General features: G+C 51.8%; 1 protein-coding gene across 3 annotated transcripts in view; it reads left to right on the top strand.

Annotated features, from left to right (window-relative positions):
- The first annotated feature begins 3,054 nt into the window (after window positions 1-3,054).
- Window positions 3,055-15,283, top strand: part of ARK2C (arkadia (RNF111) C-terminal like ring finger ubiquitin ligase 2C) — a 107,266-nt gene continuing 95,037 nt past the window's right edge. The window contains exon 1 of one of the 3 annotated variants that reach the window (XM_059041008.2): window positions 3,055-3,181. In XM_059041008.2, coding sequence (XP_058896991.1) covers window positions 3,121-3,181 — 61 coding nt within the window. In that variant the 5' untranslated portion in view covers window positions 3,055-3,120. The remainder of the gene's footprint in view (window positions 3,182-15,283) is intronic. The other 2 variants (XM_067014921.1, XM_067014918.1) reach the window with 2 other exon arrangements.

The raw sequence follows: 15,283 nt of genomic DNA, 5'->3' as shown, positions 1-15,283 counted from the left end.
ATCAACTAGAGAGAGAAAACCCGCACTCCACAACTAGAGAGACAGAGAAGCCTGCGCTCTGCAAGGAAAGATCCTGCATGTTACAATGAAGATCCCGCATGCCACAACTAAGACCCGACGCAGCCAAAACTAAATGTTGAAAAAAAAAGAATGCCCACCCAAAGCTAGCCAGGTTGCAGAGGAATTGGCACACTATATATTGCTGGTAGCATTGACAATGAGTTTTATAAGCTTTAAAAATGTGTGGCAGAGGCAAAATAAAGTTTTCCACACTTGTCTATTTAAGAATGCCAGCCGGGCTTCCCTGGTGGCGCAGTGGTTGGGAGTCCGCCTGCCGATGCAGGGGACACGGGTTCGTGCCCCGGTCCGGGAGGATCCCACATGACGCGGAGCGGCTGGGCCCGTGGACCGCTGAGCCTGCGCGTCCGGAGCCTGTGCTCTGCAACGGGAGAGGCCACAACAGTGAGAGGCCCGCGTACCGCAAAAAAGAAAAAAAAAAAAAAAAAAAGAATGCCAGCCAATCCTAGAGGTTTATTCAAAGTTATAGTTCACAAAAGCAACAAGCTAGAGGCATGAGAAAGTTCATTGTATGATTTGCAATAATGGAAAACTGGGAGCAAATGAAGTGCCCAAGAACAGAGTATGATTAAGTAATTTCACAGGACATTCACTTGTTGGAATACTATGAAAACATTTAAAATGAAAATTAGGAAGACAATTATGTAGAAGGATGGGAAAATGTTTCTGATAAAACATTAAGTTTAAAAAGCAGGGTAAAAAATATGCAGATTATGATGACAAAACCCATATATAAGCATACTGGCAAAGCCTGAAACAGAACAGGAAAAAACTCTAGTAGTTAGGTGATTCTTAAGTTCCTTTCATTTAAAACATTTTTCATTAGTGGTGGCATGATGTTTATTCGATAGATAGTGAAGAAAGGAAAGAACTGGGCAGGAGTGGGTTGACAGGATTGTCAAAAGTGGGGCCTGGAACTGTTGGTGTGTTCTGCCAGTTGCCTTCAGCCCTGAGTTCTCTGAGGGCAGCAGAGGTGTTCGGGGTGGGGAAGAGGTCTGAGGGACATGTGTGCACTGGGATCCTGCCCTGCTGTGCTCACTGGGAATATGGTAGGTGTCTTGGCAAAGCCAATCTGCAGTGTTCCCTTTGCTGTCTTCTTCCCCTGACCTCACTTCTCCCATTCTTCATTCTTCAAGTTGCACTTAAAAGTCACTTTTCTGGGGGCTTCCCGGGTGGCACGGTGGTTGAGAGTCCGCCTGCCGATGCAGGGGACGCGGGTTTGTGCCCCGGTCCAGGAAGATCCTACATGCCACGGAGCGGCTGGGCCCGTGAGCCATGGCCACTGAGCCTGCGTGTCCGGAGCCTGTGCTCCGCAACGGGAGAGGCCACAGCAGTGAGAGGCCCGCATACCGCAAAAAAAAAAAAAAAAAAAAAAAAAAAAAAAAAATCACTTTTCTGGAGTCACCTCCTACTGCCCTCCCTACCTCCCACCTACTCAGCTAGGTGCTTCTCCTAGCTGTCCCCTTTCCCGGCACCCTACACTGATACCCATCTCTTCCATTTCTGAGGCCCCTCTGGGCTGCAAGCTTTGGGGCCTCAAACACAACACAAGGTCTATTCACTGAATAGAGCCTCCTTTTCCTTAGCTCAACAATGGAGGCAGGTTTGGTTGATTTGATTTTTTCCAGCTCCACATACTGCAGTTTTACCATCTAGTTTTCCCAGAGTCATTAAATAAAGGAGCCACTGAAGACAAGTCTTGGTGTAGGAAATGTCCTCTGTCTTTCTGCGTGTGGATGACAAGCAGCCTCTGGTCTTGCTGAGGACTGTGAGCCTGCTCTGAGGGTTGTGCTGGGATTTTCACAGCAGGTGGGCTAAGTGTGTAGGAACTAGGTCTCAGCCGTCTACCTGACAACTGGGCTGAGGGGTGAAGGCTCTTTGCTTCTGTCTTGCTTGTACCCGGCAGGCCAGTCACAGGCCACGCGAGACACTGTGACTGTGCCTCCACGTGTGAATCTGAGGAGCCTCCTAGCCCTGATGTCATATATGTGCCTGTGGGCTGTGGAAGTGGGTGTGTCTGTGCACATGGCTGGTTGTGCCTGTGTCCCAGTGGGGAGAATGGTGGTCGAATGGTTTTCTGCGTGAGCGTGCCTCTGTAGACCGTGTGCACATGCCTCAATGTACGAGTGGTTTTCAATTCGGCAAATAAATGTTGTGAGCTTTGTGCTCTGCAGAAGCAACAAAGCGGTGCGAAGGCAAGGAGCCTGGGAGTGTACATATCTGCATTGTGTGTCCTCTCTGTGTGTCTTTGGGAATGCGTTCTTGGCACGTGTTTGGTTAACAAGGCTTTCGGTGTGTGCAGGTCTGTGTGGCAGTGCCTGGGTCCCGTGTGCCGCGCTTGCTCTCTTTCCAGCTCCACTTGTGCCTGCAGTCGGGCTCTGCACGTGGGCCAGCCTCCATGCGCACGTCCCCGAGTGACCCGGGAGCGCTGTGCAAGGACCTCCGGGTCGTGTGCACTCGGAGCGCTCGAGCCTGTCTCTCCTGATGCACGAAGGCACCTTCACATGTCTGGGTGCACGTCGCTCTCGGTGTGTGCACGCCGCCTGTGTGCTGGGCGCTCCACTCGCGCGCGTTCCGGCCTGCGGGCGACCAGGGACCCGCGCGGGGCTCCACGCGCCCCGCGGGGCTGACCCCCTTCCCGCGCCCGGCCACGGGCCACCGCGATTGGCCGCCCGCTGCCTCTCAGCCGTCACCCCTCCCTCCCCCCCGCCACCCGCGCTCCCGCGGTCCCCGCTGTCCCCCGCGGTTCCGGCGAGGCCGCGCCGCGCTGCGCTCCGCTCCCATTGGCTGCGCGCGCCTTTGTGTGGCGGCAGCTGCGGCCCCAGCGCCTTTGAATGTCGAGAGGGGCCGGGAAGGGAGCCTTTCCATGGGCCATCTGTCTCCCCGCCAGCCGCCGCCCCACCGCCGCCCGCGCCCCGCGCTCCGCCTCCCGCCCCGGCGGCTCCCGCAGCCCCGCCGCCGCCCGCGCCCGCGCCCCGGAGCCGCGCCACAAAGGGCCCGCGCGCAGCCGCCGCCGCCGCCGCCGCCGCGCGAGGAGCCAGGATGGTCCTGGTCCACGTCGGCTATTTCGTGCTTCCAGTGTTTGGCTCTGTGCGAAACAGAGGTATCGCTTTTTCCTTTCGGGGTCCGCTTCGGAGCGTGGATCGCCGCGGGCACCGGGGTGGGGGCGGGTGCCGAGGGCGACGGAGGGCTCAGGGCACACCCGCGAGGACGCGGGGCGAGCGGTGGCTTCTCCCCTCTCCCTTTTGGGGGGACCCCCAGTGTGGAGGTGGCTGCCCTCGTGGGAGCTTTTGCAGTGAAGTTAGGATTTGGCGATTCGAGTCCCTCCCTCCCTCCCTTCCCAGCCCCACTATTTATTCTTTGCGGCGGACGCGGTTCCCCCAAATCATAGACCCTTCCCCCGATACCTAGCCCTGTGTGATCGAAGGACGGAGAGAGATACAGGACTGCGTGTGTGCGCGCGCGCGTGTGTTTGTGTGTGTAAGCGTACTTGGCTTCCTGTGATTTTTTTTTTTTTTTTTTGAGGTGTGTGTGTGTTTCGTGTCATTTTTGTTTGTGTTTCTCCATCATCTGGTCGTTGATACCAATGGCTGGTTAGCTGGGACCTGGCATCTGCATCTCCCATCTGCCCTATGCCATGCCCCAGCCCCCGCATTCTCGTGGGCACTTGCACGATTTCCCATCCCATCTTTTCCTCCCCTTTAACCCTTTTTGTGTATCGCCCTTGTGCTACCCCTCCCACCCCATGGTCTTTGTATGACAGTTGCATTTATGGGTTCAAGATGCTTGTGTGTGTGTGTGTGTGTGTATGCGAGTGTGTGCAAGTGTGTGCGCGCCTCGGAGAGTCAGACGTGCACTGCTGTGCACCCCTGGGCCGGGCCGGAGCGGGGTGCCGGCCCTTGGCTGTTGCGCTGTGTGTGAGGATGAGGTGGGACGCTGCCCCCAAGCCAGGCCTTTGCCCCGGGCAGGCGTTGACAAAGCAGCAGGCCGGCGCCGGCTTTGTTTTTAACTGTGATATATGGGGTGTGTTTGCACGGTCCCCTGCCCCACATCCCCTTTCCCTTACATTCTGCTACAACAATAGCTTGATTTTCCCCTCTTCTCCTCCCTTCACATTTCTTCCATTTTCTTTTAATCAGAAACTCCCACCTCCCAAAGCAAATCCGAGATGCATTTAGATTCATTATTATTATTTTTTTCTTTTTGTACTCTGCCTCTGGACTCACATTTCTCTTCTTGGAAATGTTTCTGCTATCCTCTCCCACTCCACGTCTGCTTAAATCCCTGCTGGCTGAGGCCCTCCCCCACTCCCCCTCCCTCAAGCTCAGAATGATGTCTTCCCTTTGCGGCCAGGGCTGCTCCACCAAGTCAGAGTGGGGGGTGGCGTCGCAAGCCGGCGCTTTAGTGCGCCCCAGGGGCCCGACTGGGCAAGAGAATGAAAGCCCGGCCCTCCTTCTTTCAGCCCAGCTGTCCCCAGACCCAGCCTCTCCCCAGAACCTAAAAGGCAAGGTTGGCCCCCTTAGGCCTGTTTGAACCACAGTTTTTTCGTGTGATGATAGAATGATGACATTCTGCATTTATCAAATCTTTTTTTTTCTTCATTGTGTAGCTCAGTGAATGGTCAACTCGCTGCTGTGTGCGCTGTGACCCTTCTGCCTCCGCATTTAGCTGTATTGTGACACCCCTCTTAACCATCTCCTGTCTCCATCTGAGGAAGGCATTGCTATTTAAGCGGCAGTATCCCCTATCTCAGGCCAGCCTAGCAGCGGGGGGCGGTGGTGGAGTGGGTGTGTGAAGAATAGGAATGGGGGGGTGCTGGGTGAGATCTCCCTTGAAATGCCAACCCCTCCCCCAATACACAATTATATCTTATTACTTGGCATTTCCTCTTAAAACGGGTGTGGAACATTACACTAGGCAGAAATTCAAAAATGATTAAGAAGGATGTTGAGCCTGAAAGTATAATTATCCTGATTAAATCATTATCATCCTCATTAATACCACCAATCTCTAAATACCATTGCAGGATGCTGATTCCATGTTTTGAAATTCAAATTGCTCAGCTGCCTTTAAATTTTATTTTTGATACACCCCCCCCTCAAAAAAAAAAAAACCAAAAACACCCAAGAAAACAAATTCTGCCAGTCAGTCAAAGTTTACTTTCATGGCAAACACGCCCATAGGAAATTCAAGGGCTGAGGGTTAATTGGGCTGTGAGTAAAATTTAGCACAATGTGATAAGAATTCATGACCTTCCGATAGAGGATACTAATGCTTAACTCAACAAGGTCCTAAACCACAATCTTCTTGTAAAACTATTAGATAGCTTGCCAGCTTAAATCTGTTCCTTTTAGTTTCCATTGTAGTAGTATAGGATGTAGGCCATTTCAGAATAGATGTAGAGAAATAACCATTTTTGTATCTCATCTTGTTTAGCCGAGTACATTGCACTGTAAATCCCTGTTAAGTGGATTCCTTTTGCCTTGGCTTGGAGGCTGTAGCACCCCATTTCCCACTTATCTGGGTGGCCATCAGCTAGCTTCCTGGTAGCACCCAGGCATAAGTGAAGAGATGACGTTTAGTCAGAGGCAAGAAATAATAAATATAGATATGAAAAATTTTGATGAAATGACAGTTGCTGCTACTCTGAAAATGTGGTGTAGCAAAAAGGTCCTTGACTTAAGGGGGAGCCGTAGCCGTGGCATCTTAATTGTTTAATTGTACAATGTCAAGAGCATCTTTGTACATCCGCCCTGGCCCTCAGAGCTGCCCCTTTAACAGCCGGCCCCCTTCTGCTGCCTCGCTAGCCAGACCTGCTTGAAAACTGAAACAAAACAGCAGCAATAAAGAATAAGGCCCCTACTTCGAGGGCCCTTCCAAAATAAAGTCCCAAGGGGCCTCCCCAGATTGCCATTTGGCAATCTGAAAAGAAAGAGAAGAGAAAAAAGAAAAGAAAAGAAAAAGGATCCCCAGCAAAATGGTTTTCCATTAAACAGGGATAGCGTGTTCTGCTGTGCTGAATTACTTCCTGTTCTTATTTTGTGGGTAATTTTTTCTGTATCAAATATCCTTTCGGTTGTGTATCTTTTTCACCTTTTCTTGTACTAAAACTAAAGCATGATCTGTATTTTTTTACATCCCCCAGTTGACAATGTACAGCGCTCGGTTAGAGATGTTACCCTGCTGAAACGTACTGTGCTCGTGTAGCCCGGGCCATCTGCTCATTGTACGCTGCTTTTGTTCTGTTGCCCTTCCGAAGCATGGTGGGCCCAGCCTTTTTTTTTTTTTGTATCGTGTGCATGACGACATTGTTACACACAGAATCCACTAATACTAATATACAATCTCTCAATAAAGAACTAGTTTCCTATATTAACCTAGTGTGCTTTTTCTCTTGCTGTTTTCCCATTTATTGTCGTATCCTGCTGTTTAGATTTTCCCCCTTGCTTTTCTATCCCCACCCTCACCCACCCACCCACCACTCCCACCTCCCATTGTAAGATTTGAGTGAATGCCTTTTCTGGATTTTTTTTTTTTAACTTTTTTGTTTTCTTTTGTTTTGTGGTACAGATATGGTGACTTTAATCTCATCTAGTCCATATCTTTCTAGGGTAGATGTCTGGGGCAATGCGGGGGTGGGTCAGTTGTCCTGTCACACCAAAATAGCTCTGCTGCATAGAAGGAGCTCCTATCTTTGGCTACCTGTGTACCCACCCAATAGCCTCCACATTTCATCTCAGTTTCCAAGTTACATGGGCATTCAGTTTTTGATGCTGGTGAAGAGATGGGGCTGTAACACTTAGGTTGAGAAAAGGGATACTGTTCTTAACTAGCAATCTTGTAGCATTTCAGACTCGCCTGAAAAACCCATTTTCAGTTGTGTTTTAACTTTTCTTTTTACTGTTTTATTGATTTACCGTCCTTATAAGTCATGCTGGGGGTGACATGTTACATGCAGTTGAAGCCATGATCTGGAATTTTAAAGTACCCTCTTCTGTGTGCATATTTAAATTGTTGGGACCTGTGATACAAGTTTTGCATTGAGATCCTGCATAAGGAAGATGTTTGAAACAGAAACCAACTCAGACCACTCCCACATTCATCCCAGGACCAGCAGCCTGACCTGTTACTGTAGGAATAAGAGGGTCTGTGCCCTCTGCAGGCTGTGAGCCAGTTAAAGCTGATTACAGCCGTTTCCTGACAGCTGCCTCATCTGTGGCCATAGTGGCCCTCTTGAGAAAGAAAGCCAGATCTCTGCCATTGTCAAAGTGTGTTGGGGGGATCAGGAGGGAAGTCATGACCTTACCCCAAATTGAATTGGAAGAAGAGCCCTTAAAAATTTGTCTTTTTTCCATAATTATATTTGAGGAGCCAGTGGAGAGGTAATTTTTTTTCCCCAGAGTAGAACCCAAATTCAAGCATTTGTCAATTACACCTATTCAATTTCAGTCCAGAACAAGCCTTGACAAATGAGGCGTTTTAGTCACCCCGGAAATTAGTTGATTAAAGAAATTCATGGTTCCTTCAAAGGGTCATCGTTCTGGAGCGCTCTTCCTTGGGCCAACGTGCTTCCTCGGCGCTCCTGTGGGCTGTCTCCTGGCCCGCCTCCGCCCCCTGCCAGCGTTCCTTTCCCAGGCAGGCGCACCCCTGCCTGACCACAGCGCTTCCTTGCCTTCTTTGTGGCTTGGTGCGGCTCTCCTCTCCCCCCATGGCTGCCCTTTCTCCTCTGGCCCTTTGTTCTCATGCTCTCTCCAGCCCAGAAGGGAAAGCTGAGCTGATTTACTGTGACACATGGACACACATGCAAGTTCCCAGCAGAGGCTCATGCTGTAGTTTTTGTAAGAAGGGATATGCAGGTCTTCAAGGATTTTGTTTCTCCCCCTCCTTCTTCTCCTCTCCTTCTCATTTTATTTTGGTTTTCATGAAATGTTTACTTTCGTTCCCAGTTTGAGAAAGCAAAATAAGCCATCTTCCAACCAACCTCAACAGTAAGGAAAACTATCCCAACTCAGGTGATTGCCGTCATTTCTGTCCTAGAGAGCAGTAGTTCATTAGATTGCTATTAAGCAACTCTTAAGATTTTATTTCTTTAAGTGAATGTTATGTATGTTGGAATTATTTGGTCAATATCTTTTGAGGATGGTTTAGTAACCTAGTAACAACAAGGACAGTTAGTGGGTTAATGGGAAGTCATGTTTTAGCAATTTATCAAATGCATACTATGTTTTCATCCAGATAGCCAGAATAAACATTATTTATCTGAAGGAGGCTTTTCCTCTGACTGGATGATCCAGTCATTACAAAGCCATTGCACTTTATATCTACTCTCTCAGCCAACAGATGTGTACCTGTTTTAATAAAGTTTAACTCTAAAAGATTTTGGAAAAGACTCCTGCTCCACAGATCCTACGCTGAACTTTGTAATACGATGGAACATAGTTCTTGTTTATGGCTTTTTCTTTTGAATAAGAGAACTTCTTTCCTGAAACTAGCATCAGATAAGGTCCACCTAATTGAGGAGCTGACTTGAATAATAGTTCTCATAAATCAGCAAATACTATTAGTCACTCAAGGTTAGGGGAAAAGACCACCAAGAGTCTCCATGCCCTAAGATGCTGATAACAGAGACTGGGCCACCTCTCACCTCTCTTCCTTTCCTAGTTTGCTCACTTCCTGCCCTACCCACTGTGTCCTTCCCATCTTTAAATAAGCAGCCTGTGGTGTCCATTGGAAACCTTAATGCTTTTCTGGGCTAGGGAAGCAACAGCTCTGTGCTGGATCCAAGTGCAAGTGAAACCCCTTTCCTGGCCAGGAGACACAGGCCCTTGACTCCGACTCAGGGAGTGACTTTGGATGTCTCAGTCCTAGCTGACCACGGTTGCTCAAATGTGCAAGACACTTGTGCCTTGGTTTCTCTTTGAATCTAACTAGCTCTTTAAAAATTCCTGGCTTAACATAATATGAATGTGAATTAGTTTTTATTAGTATGGTATGGCTTGGCCACAGATGAACCAATATATTTCTAAGAGAATCAGAGGGGAAAGCGTACCTTAGAGAGGCTCAGATTTTCTGGATGATTTACAAACTAAAAGCAAACATTCAGAACCCCACAGCCGAACCACTTGCAATGCCTGTGTTTTCATGTATTCAGTCATTCATTCATTCACTGACTCACTTGTTTGTTCATTTAGTTAATGAGTGTTCATTGAATTCCTACTTGGAGCCAAGTGAAGCAGTGTAGGACCTGGGTGCCTGCCCTCCTGAGGCTTATGCTGAGGCTGGAAGATGAATGCTTAGGAAACCAGACGCTGAGATGTTCTGTGCCACAGCACCCAAACAGCAAGAACATCCTGACTTGAGGTGGGAAGAGCTTGGAGCAGTCCAGCCGTTGAGTCCTACGCCAGTCTTGACTGGGAAGGGTGAACTTAGGCCACTGCTCTGAGTATCATCTAAACAATGACTATCATTATACCTACCTGATAGGGTGTGTGGTGTGCAGACTTTTCAAAGGCACCTGGCGCAGAGCAGGTGCCTTGGGCATGCTAGGTGGCTGCCCCCATCCCCCACACCTGTAGGGATTTCCTGGCCAAGGGATCAAATAAAGTCAGGGATGACTTGCTGAGGAAGTGGGGTTGAGATGTGCCTCAAAGGTTGGTATGTATACAGGAGGAAGAGGAGTAAGAGCCCCAGGTGGGGACCGGAATGGAGTGAGACTTTGGCCAGGGCCAAGTGGATCTGCTGATTTGCCAAGAACAGAGAGTGCTTATGAGGAGGGGTGTGTGTGTGTGTGTGTGTGTGTGTGTGTGTGTGTGTGTGTGTGTCTCGGGGTATGTGTGCAGACCTGTTGCCTTGCACATCTTTGGGAGGCATCGGGACCATTGTCCTGTCTTTGAATGGTTCTCCTGAGAGCACAACTCCAGGGGATAAGCAACATGAGGTTGGGAGAATAATGGAGAAAAGGCTGGAAGATATTTTGAAGTCAGTTTCTGAAGACCTTTGGAAGTTCTGGCAGAGTTTGGACTTGCTCCTTTAGCCACTGGAGGCTGTCTGGGGAGAGTGGTGCTTCAACAGCTTCTTATTCTGGCAACTGATGACAGGGGGTGAGCCCAGGGGGCTGAGCCGGGGAGGAGGCCGTGGTGGGCATCCAGGGCTGTTGGAAGCCCAAACCAGGGCTCCGGGGGAGGAGGGCTTGCAAGAGGGGCCTTCCCATAGGAGGAAGTGAGCAGAACTGAGTCAGTGGGGAGGGGCTTAGGGGCGGGAGGTCTGGGCGTGCGTGGGAAAATGTAAGACCATGAAGACAAACGGGGAAGATGGGAGAAACAGTCAATTTGGGGGATAGGTTAGTTCAGCGTGCGGATAAATAGAATTTGAGGTGCAGAAGGTGGCAGAGAGAAGGGGACCATGGCAATGTCCTGGGATTTGAGACTTCTAGTACCCGGATGGAGTAGAAAATTAATTTTGATGATAAAAATGTATCACATTTACATGACACACCCTCAAAAAACTCTCCCTCCGTGCCTTACTTGGTTATAGAGATGCATCTTTAGTTATGCAGGTCACACTTGCAGCAACCTCTCTGCCGACACTGACCCCCTCAGGGAGCTGTGCCCCCATATCTCAGTTTGAACAACTTTTATCAAACTTCACCCTTCTTGAGAAGAGAGAACCCCAAGGCCGGCAGGTGGCAGGATCACTGCCTCCACAGTTTTGCAGAAAAGGTCAGCCCTCCCCACATGAGGAGGATAGCAGAGTCGGGGAGAAGGAAGGGAGAGGGGTTTGGCAGCTGGGGACAAGGGCAGGGCGTGAGAGGGGGGGCCCGGGCTCCGACTTCAGGATTCGTCCTGTCTGCATAGAGTGGATTTTCCCTAACTCAAAGCTCTTTCTCTTCTGTTATCTTATTTCCTCCCCAACGCAGCCTGGGAGGAGGTAATTGGGGGCCAGAGGAGGCAACTGAGGCCAAGGGTGGGGAAAGTCCATCCCTGCCTGCCCCCAGCTAGGAAATGGCTGAGGCAGAAGTGGATGCCAGGTGACTAGCTGGCCGGCTGTGGTTCCCTGCACTGCCTCCATGGCCTGTACACTGTTAGGAGCCCTCTTGAGACCAAGACAAGCATTGGAAAGGAATCCCTGCTTTTCCTCCATGTCTGGGGGCATCAATTTGTCCGCATTGGGAGAGGCCTCTGTCCAGCTCGCGGACGGCCATGCTGTGAGGCAGGTCAAGTCCCCAACCTCGAGCTCTCCTCCTGGAAGGGAGAGAGCCAGGGAAGGTGCACAGTGGACCAGAGAGACCACTGGGTAGGAAATGAGCAGGGGCTGGAACCCCGTGGTGAGTCCTTCAGCCTGCAGACTCTGGCTCGGAGGAGGCCCGGCCGGCCTAACTGGGGGGCACTCTGCTCTGATTGCCACCTAAATAACCAGGTGTCGCCCTTTGAGGACTTTGGCTTCCGAGTCATGAGCACATTTCCCAAGCTTCCTCAGGTCATTGTGACGCCTTCGCAGATTCTGTCTATGTTGTATCATCAAGTAGAAGAATCACATTTTGGAAAGTTTGGTAAATAGACCAAAAGGAAAAAAACCTCTGAGGAGTCCACCTCTCTGATCACTTTAGTGAAAGGCCTTCCACATTTGTGTTCATACTCATATACGTCTTTTTTGTTGAGCTGTAAACGGTGATATACACTTCTGCATTCTCCACTTTTTCAAATTTAACATATCGAGAGCCTTTTCGTGTTTTGCTAAGCTGTTTTTACCAGCATCACTTTGAATGGCTTCACCATATTCCACTTGAATGGTGGCTCTGCATTCGGGCTTGGCGGTTTGTGAGGCACCCGATGGCCCTGGGTCACGGGCCACTCCTGCTGGTCTGCCTGTGACCTCCCGCGGGCCGCTGTTTGGCCACGGGAGGGTAGGGGGTTAGTGGAATCTGACAGCTTCCAGACCTCTCTGCCCTTCCATCAATGGGCCCAAAGAGGGGGGAGGAAGGGCAGGAAACAGGGTGTGGGGAAGGCAGATTTGGATAAATTCTTCTGAGATCTGGGTTCTGGTCTTTGTTCTGCTACAAACGTCCACTGTGATCTTGAGCAAGTCAGCTTCCTTCATGGGATCTCAGTTCCCCCATCGGTCAAATGGGGACGATGGGTCCATTGTTTCTGCCTTCCAGGACTTGTCACATGAAGTGATACACATGAAAAGAAGTAAGAAGCCAGCCAGAGACAACAGTAACAATAATGGCCCATTATTCAGGGGGTAGAGCGCTCAGGCAGGCTGTGCAGGACGGTGGGCGCAGCCCTGCTTTGAGGCTGCTCTGCCAATAACCCCCCCATGTGACATGCTGGCGAGCCTGACTGCTGTGGGTCTGTACCTCCTATCTGCCAAGGGAGATAATTGCCCCTTCCTGCTCTAAAAAACTGTGATTTCCTCTTGATGAGAATAACTTACATTTCCATTGTCTTTTGGCCTTTTCACTGGGCAGCAGCCATGCACTTTGGCGCTCAGTAGACGGGCGCCGGCCCTTCCGCGGGCCGCCCTTGGAGGGACAGGGGAGCAGCAGGGACTCCTGGCGGCCCTGCCACAGCGGTGAGCACTCCCCCTGGGAGTCCTGAGCCTGGGGCCCATCCTGCTTCCTGGTGCAGCTGCTGTTGTTCGGCCTCTGAGCAAGAACTTCCCTGGGGCATCATTGCTTCCTCTTGCCATCCTTTCCTTTAAACCTCCCCCTGAGGTGTGCCGCTTGGGGGCAGCAGGGGAGTCAGCCCTCCAGGAAGTCACCCACGTGGAAGGGCTCAGCGCTCCTCCTAGGTGGTGGGGATGCAGTGGAGTGGAAGAGAGGAAGTGGCGGCTGCTGACTCAGCACCAGCCTGCGGGTGGAGAGGGGGCGGAGGAGCTCTCCCAGGCTGCGAGGAAGTGAGAATTCAGCCAACACCTGTCTCAAGGAAGGGCAGGAAGCTTGGAACAGCTGCTGCTTCTTCTCTGGGGCTGCGAGTGGGAGAGAAGGGGGTGGAGGCCCGCTCAAGGCTCCCCTCCCCCCACAGCCTTTGTGCTTGGCTCCAGCGTTCCTCCCCGCACCTGCCAGGGCCTCCAGGCCACCGCCTCCCCATTGCTCAGGGGCCCCACCGTGCTGCCTGCCCCCAAGACCATCACGCTGCCTCCTAGAACAATTACTCGGAGGGTGCTCATGGGTGAATGGGGCGCCGGGCTTGCCTAAGCCAAGGGGTGGCCCTTTCCACGGGGCCCTCGGTCTCCCTGGCACTCCCTGGAAGGGCAGGCCTACTGCTCCGCCAGCGCGGCCCTGCCGACCAGAGCTGAGGGGTCCAATTCTGGGGATGGTGAGGCGGTGATGGAGAGACCTGGGTCCATGGGCCGGTTTCCTCCTTCGAGGCTCCCCTAACTGGTGGTCACCCCTGGCCCAGCGGCCTGTATGCCTCACTTGGTACTGAGGGAGGGAGCCAGAAGAGGTGGCTGGACAGGACTTTGGCCCTGGTTCAGTTGATGGTGGCCAGAGCCCCTCTTGGACAGCAGGGTGGGTAGGCCCAACCTCGGCTTCCCCTTTGGTGGCCTCATGTCCCTTGGGGCATAGGAGGGAGTCAGGCATGAAGAGGAGTTCAGTCAGCTGGTCCACAGGGAAGCTGGGCCTTGGAGGCGGTTCCTGCCTGGCTGCTTTTGGCTGAGGGGAAACTGAGGCTCCCAGGCAGTGGTGCCAGGAAGCAGGGTGGCCACAGAGCCACAGCCGGAGTTGGAGGGGAAGGGGAAGGGAGGTAGCAAGAGGCCCCGAGAGGGAGCTTGGGCCCTCTGGCACCTGAGGAATCCAGCCTTCTCCCCACCGGGAGGAATGGGGCTGCAGGAGGCATGAGGGGAAGAGAGGCCACGTGGGCGTAAAGGGAGCGACAGCCATCAGCCCCAACCTGAGCAGGTGAGCTGGGAGTGTGATAGCGTAGGCGGAGGAGGAGCCCAGACATGAACCTGGGAGGGTGCTGGCCCAGCCCATCCTGAAGGGTGCCCACCAGCCCAAGCTTCCCGCAGGAGAGAGGTGGAGGAAAGAAGGAGTGAGAAGGATAGAGGGGAGGAGGAGGAAGTTAGAGATGCACTGTCTCGTCACGGAGCCTCACTGCTCAGCAGGAAGCACCCATCTCTCGGGTACTTACTAAGTCTGTGCCGGTGCCTGCAGAGTCCTGCCTTGTGTTCGCCTGGTGGGGGTGGGCCTGGCTTGCCCACCAGACTAGACGGGAGACTGGACAGGTGTGCAACAGACAAAGGGCGGAACCCTTGACTTGGGTCAAAAAAAGGGCCTTGCCACACCACAGAATAAACACAGTGTGGTTTTCAGTTTTCTTCCTAAATTTGGATAAAAGGAGATTTTTATATTAAACTAAGCAAGGAACTCTTATGCCACCAGTTACAAATTTTGCATGGACTTTTGAGTGAAAACATAGGACTTTAATGACATATTTCATTCACACACTCCAGGCCAGTCCATACCCCTATGGCTGGGGAGCTGGGGTCGTTTCACACCCCCCTGACATTTGGGCCCTCCTGGGGGAGAGTGTGAGGGGCGCTCCTGGGTTATCCAAGGCCTCCTCTTTGCAGAAGTGGGAAGCCAAGCCTGTCCAGAGGCTGGAGTAGCTAAGCCAGCTCCCAAGGGGCCTGGTCAGGACTGGGCCCCGGGCCGCTTCACCCCGAGGGCCAGCGCCCTTCTTGGGTCTCGACTCTAGGCCAGCTGGAGGCGGCCCAAGCTCCAGTAACTCCAGCAGGATGGTCAAGGGGCATTTTGTGGGGGACAGGACTGGGCAAGGCTGCAGACAGCATGGGGTTTAACTGGGCAGAGAGAGAAGGGTGGCATTTCAGCATGATGGCCGATTCACATATATTCCTAGTCTGCAGAGCCGAGGCCAGGACTGGGAGCCACGGGCTGAGAGGAGAGGGCAGCTGAGGAGACCACCCCATGACACTCAGCAGAGGGCTGTCCGTGGTACTGTACGGACTCTTTTTTTTTTTTTTTTTTTTACAGTGATAAAATATGCATAGCGTAAAATTTGCCATTTTAACCATTTTATAGTGTCCACTTCAGTGACATTGAGTGCATTCATCATATTGTGCCACCATTACCACTCTCTACTTCCAAAACTTTTTCATTACCCTCGACAGAAACACAGGGCCGCCTTGACCTTGAGGCCTGTTCCCACTCAGGGCCAAGCTATGCTTGCTGGCGCCCTCC

Source organism: Kogia breviceps, chromosome 15, assembly GCF_026419965.1.
Source record: "Kogia breviceps isolate mKogBre1 chromosome 15, mKogBre1 haplotype 1, whole genome shotgun sequence".
NCBI classification, from domain to species: domain Eukaryota; kingdom Metazoa; phylum Chordata; class Mammalia; order Artiodactyla; family Physeteridae; genus Kogia; species Kogia breviceps.
Note: the sequence above shows the minus strand (reverse complement) of the source record. Positions and strands in the feature narration are given on the sequence as shown.